Genomic DNA, 13,272 nt, shown 5'->3' with positions numbered 1-13,272 from the left:
TGCAAAATACTATATTTATAGATGCAAATTCCAAAATACAAAACCTTATTTTCATGTTTATAAAAAGGAAGCTTTTTCACAATACAACATTGAAAAAGATATTGCTTTCAAGACAGGTAATCAACAGAAATTCTATGGTGCTGGGATGCTGTATCATCAACTTTTCGAAAATGAGGAGCAGCTTTCAATTTAATTTTAGTTTTGTACTTAAGATTTTAATGTTTGAGACCATGTACTTTCCTAAACTGCAATATGATATATAAACAAGAGTGAATGTGTGAGTGAGAAGTATGTTATTTTCTGTAAAAAAAACCAACAAAGTAAGATGTACTGATAAGTTGTGCTTTATGTCATGGGCTTTCTGCTACCCTGGGCGGAAGCCCATTTATGTAACAGGTGGGTCTTTCTAAAAACAATAAAAGGAAAAAAAAAAAAAATTATAAAAAAATATTTAGGGTCTCGAAAATTCTTTATCATACATTTAGATCTGATTATATACAAAATCAACTTTGACAAAATTATTCTTGAAAACTAGAAGACCGCTGTTGGAAGCGAAAGAATATGCTATTATCAAGTAACAAAGATGGCGCTTTGAGAAACCAACAGTCTCTAAATTTACAGTTTATAACGAAGTGATATTAACTCCATCAATGACCATATGTCAATATTTTGTCTTGCCAATGTTAAACTAGTGTGAAAAAAAAGTCAACAGTTTGTGTACCGGCTTGACACTTGCAATAAAGGGAGACAATTTAAGGGGAGGTTACTCTTGTATGACAATAGTTCCGTCAGTGTTATGTTCACTGCAGTGAAAATATCACTTTTCTCAACTTCAGAAAACTGAGTCTTCCACACTGAAGTATATAATAAATTTATATATTTCATCAAATCTAGGAAATCTTTACCTGAATTAAGAACATTAGCTAGTAGCATATCGTTCACTGAGCGTAAAACATGTTCAGCTTTCTACATCATACAAGTTTGAACCACAGTTTCCTGGGCCCACTTGCACAAAGCGATCTTAGCGCTACGGCTAACGTAAGTCTTATGTTAACGCATGGGAGTTAGGATGGTCTTAGCGCTAAGATCGCTTTGTGCAAGAGGATCCAAGAGTGTGACATCTTGGAAGACCAGGGTGCTGTTGTACAAAGCGATCTTAGCGCTACGGCTAACGTAAGTCTCGGTTAGCTCATGGGAGTTACCATGGTCTTGGCGCTAAGACTGCTTGTGCAAGAGGATCCAGGAGTGTGACATCTTGGAAGACCAGGGTGCCATTGTACAAAGCGATCTTAGCGCTAAGGTGATCGTAACTCCCCAACCTTAACATAGACTTACGACAGTCGTAGCGCTAAGGTTGTTTTGAATAAGGTTACCCTGGGCCTCGGCAAGTGACGCTGACAGTTGAGCATCTGTCCTCTGCTGTGATCATGTTTCAAGTATATTGGACAATACAATACATGGTTTTAGATCGGTGCATTTTCTTGGACATTCACTGATTGTCCTTCAAGATGTCCTTCAGAAGTTTTATTAATTTGATAATGATATGGAACAATATTGTGAAAATGTCCCATTGCCTTTGACTCTTGTAAACTCACGATATAAGTACATTGTTTCAGGCTGTGATTATGAGTGGCTGAGCATAGACTGGATCAGCAAATGGCTGGCTGATCCAGCAAAAGTTCCTAAAGTCAAGAACCAGCAATATTTGTGTCAGCACCAAAAGTAGGTCATTTTTGACTCACCATAGTTAACTACACGTAAGTGGTAAGAGTCAGAGCTCCAGATAAGCTGCGTATCTGCGTAAAATACGCATCAAAAATGAAGAAATACGCAGTAAAATAAAATCCAAGAGTATCAAATACGCAACGAACATTACAGATATGCTACAAAAATAAATACTTGTGCGTATCATCAAAATATTGTGAAGTAACCCTGCGTATTCAATTAGCAAATCAGCAACTTATTTTGAAATTATAAACGGACATTCCGTCAACCTTGCCAAACTCCACGATGACAGTTACATCATGATCATTTGCCATCACACTTTCTTGTGGAAGTATCGTGGTATTTTTGAGTCCTATAAAGCTCTCGAACCCACATGACACCTGTTTGCAGGGACTAGATGAACAGTGTTTTTAAATATTTAACTTAAATACCCACATGTGTAAAAACTAGTGGGTAACAGAAATTTGAATACCCAGATAGAATTACTGATACCCAATGATTTTAAAATGCATGGGTAAAATACCCACAACACCAAAAGCTTATCTGGAGCTCTGAGTGTTGTAAGTTAGAGATAATCCATTTGACTTATTTCATCATTGCAATGACAGCACTGTGTTTGTGTTGATTCTAACTCCGATGACGCCATGCTTTGTATTCTAGAGAACATGTGGAAATTCCAAGTTGTTTGGTAAGAAGTGCATAGTTTCCAAAGGTACTTCATCACATGCAGGGGGCACGGGTGGCACAGTCGTCTAAGGCGCCGCGATTCGCTGTGCAGAGTTGTGTCCCTTGGGCACGCCAGAAACCTATGATTGTGGGTTCGAATCCCTGTTCGCCCGATTATGTTTCTAGTTTTGTCAGCACCATACCTGTGCTCGTGGGTTTCACCGAAGTGGTAACCGTCTGAGACCTGCATCACTTCGGGCTTTCCTCCCACATTAAGCTGACACGCCGTGATATAACTGGAATAATGTTAAAAGCGGCGTTAAACCCAACTCACTCACTCACTCACTCATCACATGCATCATATCACAGCGCCTGGATGTATGTAGATGCAGTGTCTGAAAACTGAGAGCCTTTTGGGCCAGCACACTTAAAAAACTGTAGGCCTAGTGGAGAATCTGTTGGCCAAAACATTTTAGCTGAAGCAGGGAGACTACTCTTGCAATATAAACGACAAAACACAACCAGAATCTTTTGCAGCCATCTGACCGAGTTGCCAGAGACTTGGCGGTGATAGATGAGGCCTACATTTATCAGGAAATTATCATCTTGTAAAACATACACATTTTTGAATGCTCTTATCCTACTGTTTATAGATATGAAATTTATGTTAATCACATTACTTAAAAAATGCTTAATAAATAATTACTTGAAGAAACTGCTAACTATCAGCCCGAGAACAAATCTGTCGGCCTCAGGCCTACGAGCCAATGTCTACTTTGAACACTGTGTAGATGCCCTCAATATGTCAGGGCGGTCGGGTAGCCTAGTGGTTAAAGCGTTCTCTCTTCACGCCGAAGACCCGGGTTCGATTCCCGACATGGGTACAATGTGTGAAGCCCATTTCTGGTGTCCCCCGCCGTGATATTGCTGGAATATTGCTAAAAGCGGTGTAAAACCAAACTCACTCACTCACTCCCTCAATATGTCAACTGTATGTTGTAGACTAGATCCTGATGTGGTGCCCAAGTTGAAGTGTGTCAGGTCTCAAGGGGTGAGTTGACCACGGCAGTCGAAGGCTGTACACTTAGAGCATTGAAATTCTGTAGATTATTTCAGTCTCTACTTATAAAACATACTCTGCAGAACAAGATAAAAAGGGCAGTTTTTGGCCCACAGGATATGCATGATTTAGCAAAATATGTAGAAATTGTCTTGAAAATGTCCAGAAGTGTTCAACTAAAAGAGACCAAGATTTGTTCATTTGAGTAATTTGACTTGTAACGACACTACTTGCTCATACTTTGATTGTCTCCTGGGCCCACTTGCACAAAGCGATCTTAGCGCTAAGACTATTGTAAGCCTATGCTAAAGTATGGGAGTTACGATCATCTTAGCGCTAAGATCGCTTTGTGCAAGTGGGCCCTGAAATTCATCAAATCAGCATTTTCACTAATTTTAGCTTTGGTAAAAGACATTGTCATATTCAAATATTTAAAACATGCTTCCTGAAAACCTCTACAATCAGCATATTTCACATTAGCCTTACAGATACATATAGCTTAATCCAACACTTGCAAATTTAGTCCTCATTTATGTGAACAAATTTAGTAACTTTCATTACAATTTGACTGCCTCCGTGGTCTAGCAGGAGAGCATCTGCCCGGCGAGCAGAAGGTCCGGGGTTTGATCCCTGTTACCCTGCCTGGCGCTCGGCATTAAGGATCTTAAGCAAGGACTGGTCGGCTCGGAGTCAGTATACTGTGTCTGAGTGGAGTATTCATGTTAATCTGCGGCATGGTATCTCAGTGAGCTAGCACTTCAAAATCGGCATTAGTCCAGACTAGTACAAGCTGCCTCACACACACGTGCCTGCATGTTGCTATGTAAGTGCAATAATCTTGGACGCAACGTTAAACCCCAATTCACCTCACCTCATTACCATATCTTAACATTTTGCACATTTCTTGAATTATACATGTTCCGGGACCTTAACTACCATCACGGTACCTTGTCCTTTCCTTAGACCAGTGTATGGGAAAAACTTGTTTTTTAGTCCTGGGATCGCGATTTTTTACTTTTCTATACAAGTATTGATCACAGTCGCACACTAAGTAAAAAATATCGATTCATACCTTAAATGTTTACTTTAATGGCTGTTACACCAAACGCTTATTAGTTGTGAAAATTAGTAGTAAAAAAGTAAATATTTTCATCCACTGCGCCATACTTGACACTGCCAACTGTAAATCGTCAGTGTGCCAGGTATTTGACTATCCTGTCTATGAAAAAGATGGCTTACACACCACAGATAAGAGAACATAGTATCGTGATATGTATCAGATCGTGAACAAGGTATCGTGATGAGTATTGGATCGCATAGCTGGTGTATCATCCCAGCCCTATTGTTTTTGTTGTTGTGTATTAAGTGTTACTTTTGTGTTGTAGGCAGCCAGAGTGATAGAGAAACACAAGCCTGACGTGAGGCTACAGGGGTAAGATGACCTTCAATCTCATTAAAATCAGACCTTAGTTCTCGCTACGGCTAAACAAAGATCTGAGGACATCCCAGTAGAGGTCACGTCAGAACGACCTTTCATCCGACCAATCAGAGCATCACTTACCAGATCATGAAAGTGACAGTTGGAATGTGATTTCTAATCATGCATCCTCGAAAACTTTAACACGGGGTGTTCCAAACGATAATTACGGGTTTAACGACTGAATCCATACAATCTAGACCATCTATTAGCGATATCAGAATGTTCTTTCGTTCAGGTTTCAAATTTTTAATAGAGAATTTGTCAAAATATGTTTCGAAGCGTTGTCGCCAATTTGAAAATAGTGCCGTAAAGCATGAGAAAGCCGGAGGTTTGTCTAAGGTGCCCAGTCCTCTAAGGTGCCCAGTTGTCTAAGGTGCCCTGACCTCTAAGGTGCCCTGTCCTCTAAGGTGCCCAGTCCTCTAAGGTGCCCAGTCCTCTAAGGTGCCCAGTTGTCTAAGGTGCCCAGTCCTCTAAGGTGCCCAGTTGTCTAAGGTGCCCTGTCTTCTAAGGTGCCCAGTTGTCTAAGGTGCCCAGTCATCTAAGGTGCCCTGTCATCTGTGCCCAGTTGTCTAAGGTGCCCAGTCCTCTAAGGTGTCCAGATGTCGAAGGTGCCCATATCTATAAGGTGCCCAGTCCTCTAAGGTGCCCAGTTGTCTAAGGCTCCTGAATTCACTGTGCAGAGTCGAGTCAGCCAGAAAAGAGTTGTGCCAGAAGAAACCTTTGATGGTGTGTTTGAATCTCTGTTCTGCCTGATACTTTTTTAGGTCTAAGACGTCTAAGGCCTGCATCAATTCGGGCTTTCCTCCCAGATCAAGCTGAAACAGGGCTATTTGACTTAAATTTTGTTCAAAGTTCCATTAAACCCATCTCACTCATACCTTGTCATGTGTACAAGTGTGTGAATTGTGGCGTTATGTTGTTTAGCAAACATGTGAACTGTCTTTGGAATTTGGCCAGTACATCTACATCGACTCTGCTGTTTGTACCTGTAGGGAGGGGACATTGTGCTGGAAGTGTGTGCGGAACCGATGTCGGGTGACGAGGATGAAGCAGCAGATGGTCAGTGATGAGAAAGCTGTGAACGTTGTCTCCAAGTTTACGTATGATAGGTATGTAGCCACACGTTTCTGGTATTGTTACATTGAAAGGATCAACTGGTCGGGGAACAAGTAAAACCGCGTTTGAGCAGATACTGGGTCACTACACCCCCCTGCCATGTCTGTATGTTACAGTGAGCTGTGCTACTGGGTGGGGAGGTCACTACACCCCCCTGCCATGTCTGTATGTTACAGTGAGCTGTGCTACTGGGTGGGGCGGTCACTACACCCCCCTGTCATGTCTGTATATTACAGCAAGCTGTGCTAATGGGTGGGGAGGTCACTACACCCCCCTGTCATGTCTGTATGTTACAGCAAGCTGTGCTAATGGGTGGGGAGGTCACTACACCCCCCTGTCATGTCTGTATGTTACAGCAAGCTGTGCTACTGGGTGGGGAGGTCACTACACCCCCTGTCATGTCTGTATGTTACAGCAAGCTGTGCTACTGGGGAGGGAGGTCACTACACCCCCCTGCCATGTCTGTATGTTACAGTGAGCTGTGCTACTGGGTGGGGCGGTCACTACACCCCCCTGTCATGTCTGTATATTACAGCAAGCTGTGCTAATGGGTGGGGCGGTCACTACACCCCCCTGTCATGTCTGTATGTTACAGCAAGCTGTGCTAATGGGTGGGGAGGTCACTACACCCCCCTGTCATGTCTGTATGTTACAGCAAGCTGTGCTACTGGGTGGGGAGGTCACTACACCCCCTGTCATGTCTGTATGTTACAGCAAGCTGTGCTACTGGGGAGGGAGGTCACTACACCCCCCTGTCATGTCTGTATGTTACAGTGAGCTGTGCTACTAGGGAGGGAGGTCACTACACCCCCCTGTCATGTCTGTATGTTACAGTGAGCTGTGCTACTAGGGAGGGAGGTCACTACACCCCCCTGTCATGTCTGTATGTTACAGCAAGCTGTGCTACTGGGGAGGGAGGTCACTACACCCCCCTGTCATGTCTGTATGTTACAGCTAGCTGTTCTACTGGGGAGGGAGGTCACTACACCCCGCTGTCATGTCTGTATGTTACAGCAAGCTGTGCTACTGGGTGGGGAGGTCACTACACCCCCTGTCATGTCTGTATGTTACAGCAAGCTGTGCTACTGGGGAGGGAGGTCACTACACCCCCCTGTCATGTCTGTATGTTACAGCTAGCTGTTCTACTGGGGAGGGAGGTCACTACACCGCGCTGTCATGTCTGTATGTTACAGCAAGCTGTGGTACTGGGTGGGGAGGTCACTACACCCCCGTGTCATGTCTGTATGTTACAGCAAGCTGTGCTACTGGGGAGGGAGGTCACTACACCCCCCTGTCATGTCTGTATGTTACAGCTAGCTGTTCTACTGGGGAGGGAGGTCACTACACCCCGCTGTCATGTCTGTATGTTACAGCAAGCTGTGCTACTGGGTGGGGAGGTCACTACACCCCGCTGTCATGTCTGTATGTTACAGCAAGCTGTGCTACTGGGTGGGGAGGTCACTACACCCCGCTGTCATGTCTGTATGTGACAGGAAGCTGTGCTACTGGGGAGGGAGGTCACTACACCCCCTGTCATGTCTGGATGTTACAGTGACCTGTGCTACTGGGGAGGGAGGTCACTACACCCCCCTGTCATGTCTGTATGTTACAGCAAGCTGTTCTACTGGGGAGGGAGGTCACTACACCCCCCTGTCATGTCTGTATGTTACAGCTAGCTGTTCTACTGGGGAGGGAGGTCACTACACCCCACTGTCATGTCTGTATGTTACAGCAAGCTGTGCTACTGGGGAGGGAGGTCACTACACCCCCCTTTCATGTCTGTATGTTACAGTAAGCTGTGCTACTGGGTGGGGAGGTCACTACACCCCCCTGTCATGTCTGTATGTTACAGCTAGCTGTTCTACTGGGGAGGGAGGTCACTACACCCCACTGTCATGTCTGTATGTTACAGAGAGCTGTGCTACTGGGGAGGGAGGTCACTACACCCCCCTTTCATGTCTGTATGTTACAGTAAGCTGTGCTACTGGGTGGGGAGGTCACTACACCCCCCTGTCATGTCTGTATGTTACAGAGAGCTGTGCTACTGGGGAGGGAGGTCACTACACCCCCCTTTCATGTCTGTATGTTACAGTAAGCTGTGCTACTGGGTGGGGAGGTCACTGCACCCCCCTGTCATGTCTGTATGTTACAGCAAGCTGTGCTACTGGGGAGGGAGGTCACTACACCCCCTGTCATGTCTGTATGTTACAGCAAGCTGTGCTACTGGGTGGGGAGGTCACTACACCCCCTTTCATGTCTGTATGTTACAGTGAGCTGTGCTACTGGGGAGGGAGGTCACTACACCCCCTGTCATGTCTGTATGTTACAGCTAGGTGTGCTACTGGGTAGGGATGTCACTGCACCCCCTGTCATGTCTGTATGTTACAGTGAGCTGTGCTACTGGGGAGGGAGGTCACTACACCCCCTGTCATGTCTGTATGTTACAGCTAGGTGTGCTACTGGGGAGGGAGGTCACTACACCCCCTGTCATGTCTGTATGTTACAGTGAGCTGTGCTACTGGGTAGGGATGTCACTTCCCTCGCCCCTGTCATGTCTGTATGTTACAGTGAGCTGTGCTTCACCCCCTGTCATGTCTGTATGTTACAGTGAGCTGTGCTACTGGGTAGGGATGTCACTTCCCTCGCCCCTGTCATGTCTGTATGTTACAGTGAGCTGTGCTTCACCCCCTGTCATGTCTGTATGTTACAGTGAGCTGTGCTACTGGGTAGGGATGTCACTTCCCTGGCCCCTGTCATGTCTGTATGTTACAGTGAGCTGTGCTACTCGGTAGGGATGTCACTTCCCTCGCCCCTGCCATGTCTGTATGTTACAGTGAGCTGTGCTTCACCCCCTGTCATGTCTGTATGTTACAGTGAGCTGTGCTACTGGGTGGGGAGGTCGTCACTGAGGAGCTGGAAGAAACTGGCTCTCTCCACCTTCCATCAAGACTCACAGCAGGTCACGCACCAAGTCACAGACGAGGGGGAGGAGGAGGATGGTGGGTACAAACTTTCATTTCATGTTAATAACACTTGAAAACAAATAGATTCTTTCAATGAATCTCAGGTCTGTGAACCATGTCGTACAAAGGCAACTAATGACAAGAGTACTGACATGTTGATTCTAACAGTTATCGAACCAGTAACAATATCCTTGGTTACATGTTCGACTTCTATCATGCCACTCAGAGATCTTCTTCCCGATGCAAGGGAGTTAACTGATTGCAAAAGTCCAGTTGCCCCCCTTGCCGAACTAGATTGGAATTTCTGAGCTCAATCATAGCGCTACCAGTGACTATCATGAGTTATGTCCCTTCTATGTCCCTTCTGTTGACCAATCAAGATTCCACCTCTCATATCACTTGCATTTGCTTTCGTTACACAATTTTGATTGGACTATGTATATCCTCGTTAGTCCAGCTAAAATAATACTCCATTTTTCAAGCGTAGTTCGGCAAGAGTGGAAACTGTTCTTATATTGTCAGTTAACTCACTTGCCTTGGGAAGATGCTCAGAGATCTAATATAAAGGCCTTGCTATACTTGCCATTCTGGTACAGCTGTGATGTCTTTGCTTCTTTAGGGGATGAGCAAAGTGATGAGGCAAAAGAGAAGCCAGTTGATGAGGCCAAAGACAAGCCGGGTGATGAGGGTGGGGACAAGCCAGGTGATGAGGCCAAAGACAAGCCAGGTGATGAGCAACAGAAGCCATCCCCAGACAAGGAAGACAGTGGGGAACAAGATGACGATGATGATCAGAAGTGCGAACTACAGTTTAACACAGACCTGCTCTGTGATCACGGTGAGGCTCCCACGGCAATAAACTAGCCTTTATTGTAATTCCTTTTTGCATCTTCAAACTTGATGAAGGTCTATGTGAAGTGGTAGAGCATCCGCCCGGAGAGTGGAAGGTCCGGGGTTCGATCCCCAGCCGCATCATACCTAGAGATCTTAAAAAGATGGTACTTGTTGTTACCTTGCCTTGCGCTTGGCATCTAGAGGCTAAAACAAGGACTGGTCTGCTCAGAGTTAATATACTGTGTCTGAGTGGGGTATTCATGTTAAACTACATCATGGCATCTCAGTGGGCTAGCACTAACAAATCGGCATTAGTCCAGACTAGTACAAGCAGCCACATACACACATGTGCATGCATGTCGCTGTAAAAGGGCAATAATCTTGGACATGACATTAAACCCTATTTCACCTCACCACCTCTAACTTGATGGTAAAAAGGACAGTTGTTACTTTCAAGGCAAAGTATTGATCAATTTACAGTGCGTAAAACATGGATTGATTAGTTTTAGAGTTTATTTGCATGTATGTAGTTGTCTCCCATATGTCTCCTGACAACATTATGGAGAGCGGAAGGTCCGGGGTTCGATCCCCAGACGCGTCATACCAAAAGACGTTGGTACCCTGTCTGGCACTCGGCATAAAGGGGCTAAAACAAGGACTGGTCGGCTCGGGGTCAGTATACTGTGTCTGAGTGGGGTATTCATGTTAAACTGCGACATGGTATCTCAGTGGGCTAGCACTATAAATCGGCATCAGTCCAGACTAGTACTAGCAGTCACACAAACACAACACGTACATGCACATCGCTATATAAGTGCAATAATCTTGGGTGCGACATTAAACCCCATTTCACCTCACCTGACAACATTAGTATCAAATTTTAGTATACGTTTGAAGATTTTGAGTTAATGTTAACACCGCTTTTAACAGTATTCCAGTTATATCACAGCGTGTCAGCTTAATGTGGGAGGAAAGCCCCAAGTGATGCAGGTCTCAGATGTTTATCACTTCGGTGAAACCCACGAGCACAGGTATGGTGCTGACAAACCTAGAAACATCCTCGGCACGAACCGGGATTCAAATGCACAATCATTGGTTTCTGGCGTGCCCAAGAGACGCAACTCTGCACAGCGAATTGTGGCGCCTTAGACGACTGGGCCACCTGTGCCCCCGTTAATGTTAATGGCAAGCTGTCATCTGTTATGTGAAGAAAAGGTCATTTGATAGTCATCTCTGCTGATAAGCAAACATAAGAAACACCATGACGTCATATCTGAACCGGAGGATCTGCATTACATGTGATCTGATAACAACAGCTAGGGTGGAGGGTTTCCCTGGTTTGGGTTTGAGGTTTCAGGGTTTGACATGTCTACAACTTCCGAGGACGATTACTGTTAGACAGCAAACCTTTTCATTTCACCAATTTGAACAGCTAGAGAGCCATCTTCCTGTGGCAAGAGAGTTAACTGACTATGAAAGTCCAGTTTCCACCCTTGCCGAACTAGGCTGGTATTATGGAGTTACATTTTGGCTGGACTACCGAGTCTATGCATAGTCCAATCAAAATTGCGCACCAAAATCTAAATCCGGTTCGTAAACTGTCGTGCAGATTTCTGTTGATTGCAGGATTTGCAAAGCATGGGCACCGCCAACTCGTTGTCAGCAGCTTTTTTCCAAATCTTTTCATGTTTTTAAACAAGGTGCTCACGTGATTTGATGCATTTCGTGATGTAAGACCCGTTTTATCACAATATAGATCTTGATTATCGATCAGATCGTCCTGACCATTTTGTGTGAAGCAAACGCAAGTGATACGAGAAGTGGCATCTGATTGGTCCATATGAGAGACTTAGAAGGGACATAACTGGTAATAGCCACTGGTGGCGCTACAACCGAGCCCAGTAATTCCAGCCTAGTTTGCCAAGGGTGGAAACTGGACTTTTAAAGTCAGTTAACTCTCTTGCCTCGGGAAGATGCTAGAGAGCAGGTGTTGAGTTGATGTGGCGTGTTGACGAAAACATGACCTCCAGCATGACCTCCAGCATGACCTCCAGCATGACCCACATGGGCAGTCCACCAGTTCCCAGTTCAATGAATGCCTCCTCCAGAGCTACAGATAAGCTGCGTATTTGCAAAAACATACCCCCTAAAACTAGTCAAAACCCAATTACGTTCCATTAACTTGTGTACAGAAACGCATGAACTAAATGAAAAACTCAATTGTTTGAAACAGCACGCTTAAATACCCAATCAAACCTTTTCAGCATGAGTACAAAGGAGCTAATTTCCCAAACACAATTACGAGCTAATTTACTTCCCGAGTCAAGTCTATATCTAAAACATTATTTCATATTTTTTTTAAATCTCAAAACGTTTACTCATTTTGTGAAAAACCTAATAGAGTGACGAATAGATGAGTGAAAAAACATTGGTTACCCAATGAAAAATGAAATAACCCAATTAAAATAGAAACCTTCGAGTAAAAACTCAATTGCAGAAAAAGTCTCGAAATGCTTTTTCTAAAGTTTGTTCAGCAGTAGATTTTGATTGCCTTCTAATCACCCAATTCAAAATAAGCATTCTTCCTTAATCCCATACATTGAGACCGCCTCCCTGGGTCCCATTTCACGAAGAGATTGTAGCAGGGACACGATTGTAACTCCAAAACTTCACCATACGCTTACGACAGTGATAGAGGTATGATCACTATGTGTAACGGGGCTCAGGTCAAGTGGATAGAGTGTTTGTCTAGAAACCTGAAAGGGATGACCATGTTAACGTGTGTCATGGTATCTCAGTGGGCTAGAACTATAAATCTGGTATAATTTTTTACTAGTACAGTGTACAAGCAGCCACACAAACAAGGTGCATGCATGTTGCTATGTAAGTGCAATTGCCTTGAAGGTGTTGTTGAACCCCATTTCACCTACCGTATATGACCGCGGATAAGCCGACCCCGTAGATAAGCCGAGGTATTAACTTGACCATTGAAATACGAAAGAAAATGATATGACCCCCAGATAAGCCGAACCAGGAAGTGAAAGTAAAAAAACACTGCGAAGTCAGTAGCCTGTACAGTGAGCACACAAGTGACAGATTAGAGGCTTTGTTCACATTGCAGGTGAAGACGGCTGGAGGAAGTGTTGATGGTTGCGTCTCGGTTTGTGTGATGCATGAAAACAAAATTGCAGATTTTGTCTGACATTTCTATACCATACCCCTTGTGTCATACCCCTTGTGTCATACCCCTTGTGTTTTCAGGTTGTCTCAATCCTGACAAAAGCTGTCGTCGTCTCATCCCTGAAGAAATATGGCAGCGGTTAAAGACATATTTTCCAACGTGTCCCCAGTACAGGAGAGACGATGCTGTGTGTGAGAAATGCCTGGTAATATTGATCATCATTAGCCCTTGTTCCAGCTGCACCTTT

General features: G+C 44.5%; 1 protein-coding gene across 2 annotated transcripts in view; it reads left to right on the top strand.

Moving 5' to 3' along the window:
• The window catches only part of LOC124116533 (ubiquitin carboxyl-terminal hydrolase 48-like), a 52,461-nt gene that overhangs the window by 26,907 nt on the left and 12,282 nt on the right, over positions 1 to 13,272 (top strand). For both annotated transcript variants that reach the window (XM_048394632.1, XM_048394631.1), the window contains exons 15-21: positions 1,617 to 1,722; positions 3,394 to 3,442; positions 4,837 to 4,883; positions 5,924 to 6,040; positions 8,922 to 9,046; positions 9,630 to 9,848; positions 13,106 to 13,230. In XM_048394632.1, coding sequence (XP_048250589.1) covers positions 1,617 to 1,722; positions 3,394 to 3,442; positions 4,837 to 4,883; positions 5,924 to 6,040; positions 8,922 to 9,046; positions 9,630 to 9,848; positions 13,106 to 13,230 — 788 coding nt within the window. The remainder of the gene's footprint in view (positions 1 to 1,616; positions 1,723 to 3,393; positions 3,443 to 4,836; positions 4,884 to 5,923; positions 6,041 to 8,921; positions 9,047 to 9,629; positions 9,849 to 13,105; positions 13,231 to 13,272) is intronic.

Source organism: Haliotis rufescens, unplaced genomic scaffold (genome assembly GCF_023055435.1).
Source record: "Haliotis rufescens isolate VD_foot unplaced genomic scaffold, xgHalRufe1.0.p SCAF_13, whole genome shotgun sequence".
Lineage (NCBI taxonomy): Eukaryota > Metazoa > Mollusca > Gastropoda > Lepetellida > Haliotidae > Haliotis > Haliotis rufescens.
Note: the sequence above shows the minus strand (reverse complement) of the source record. Positions and strands in the feature narration are given on the sequence as shown.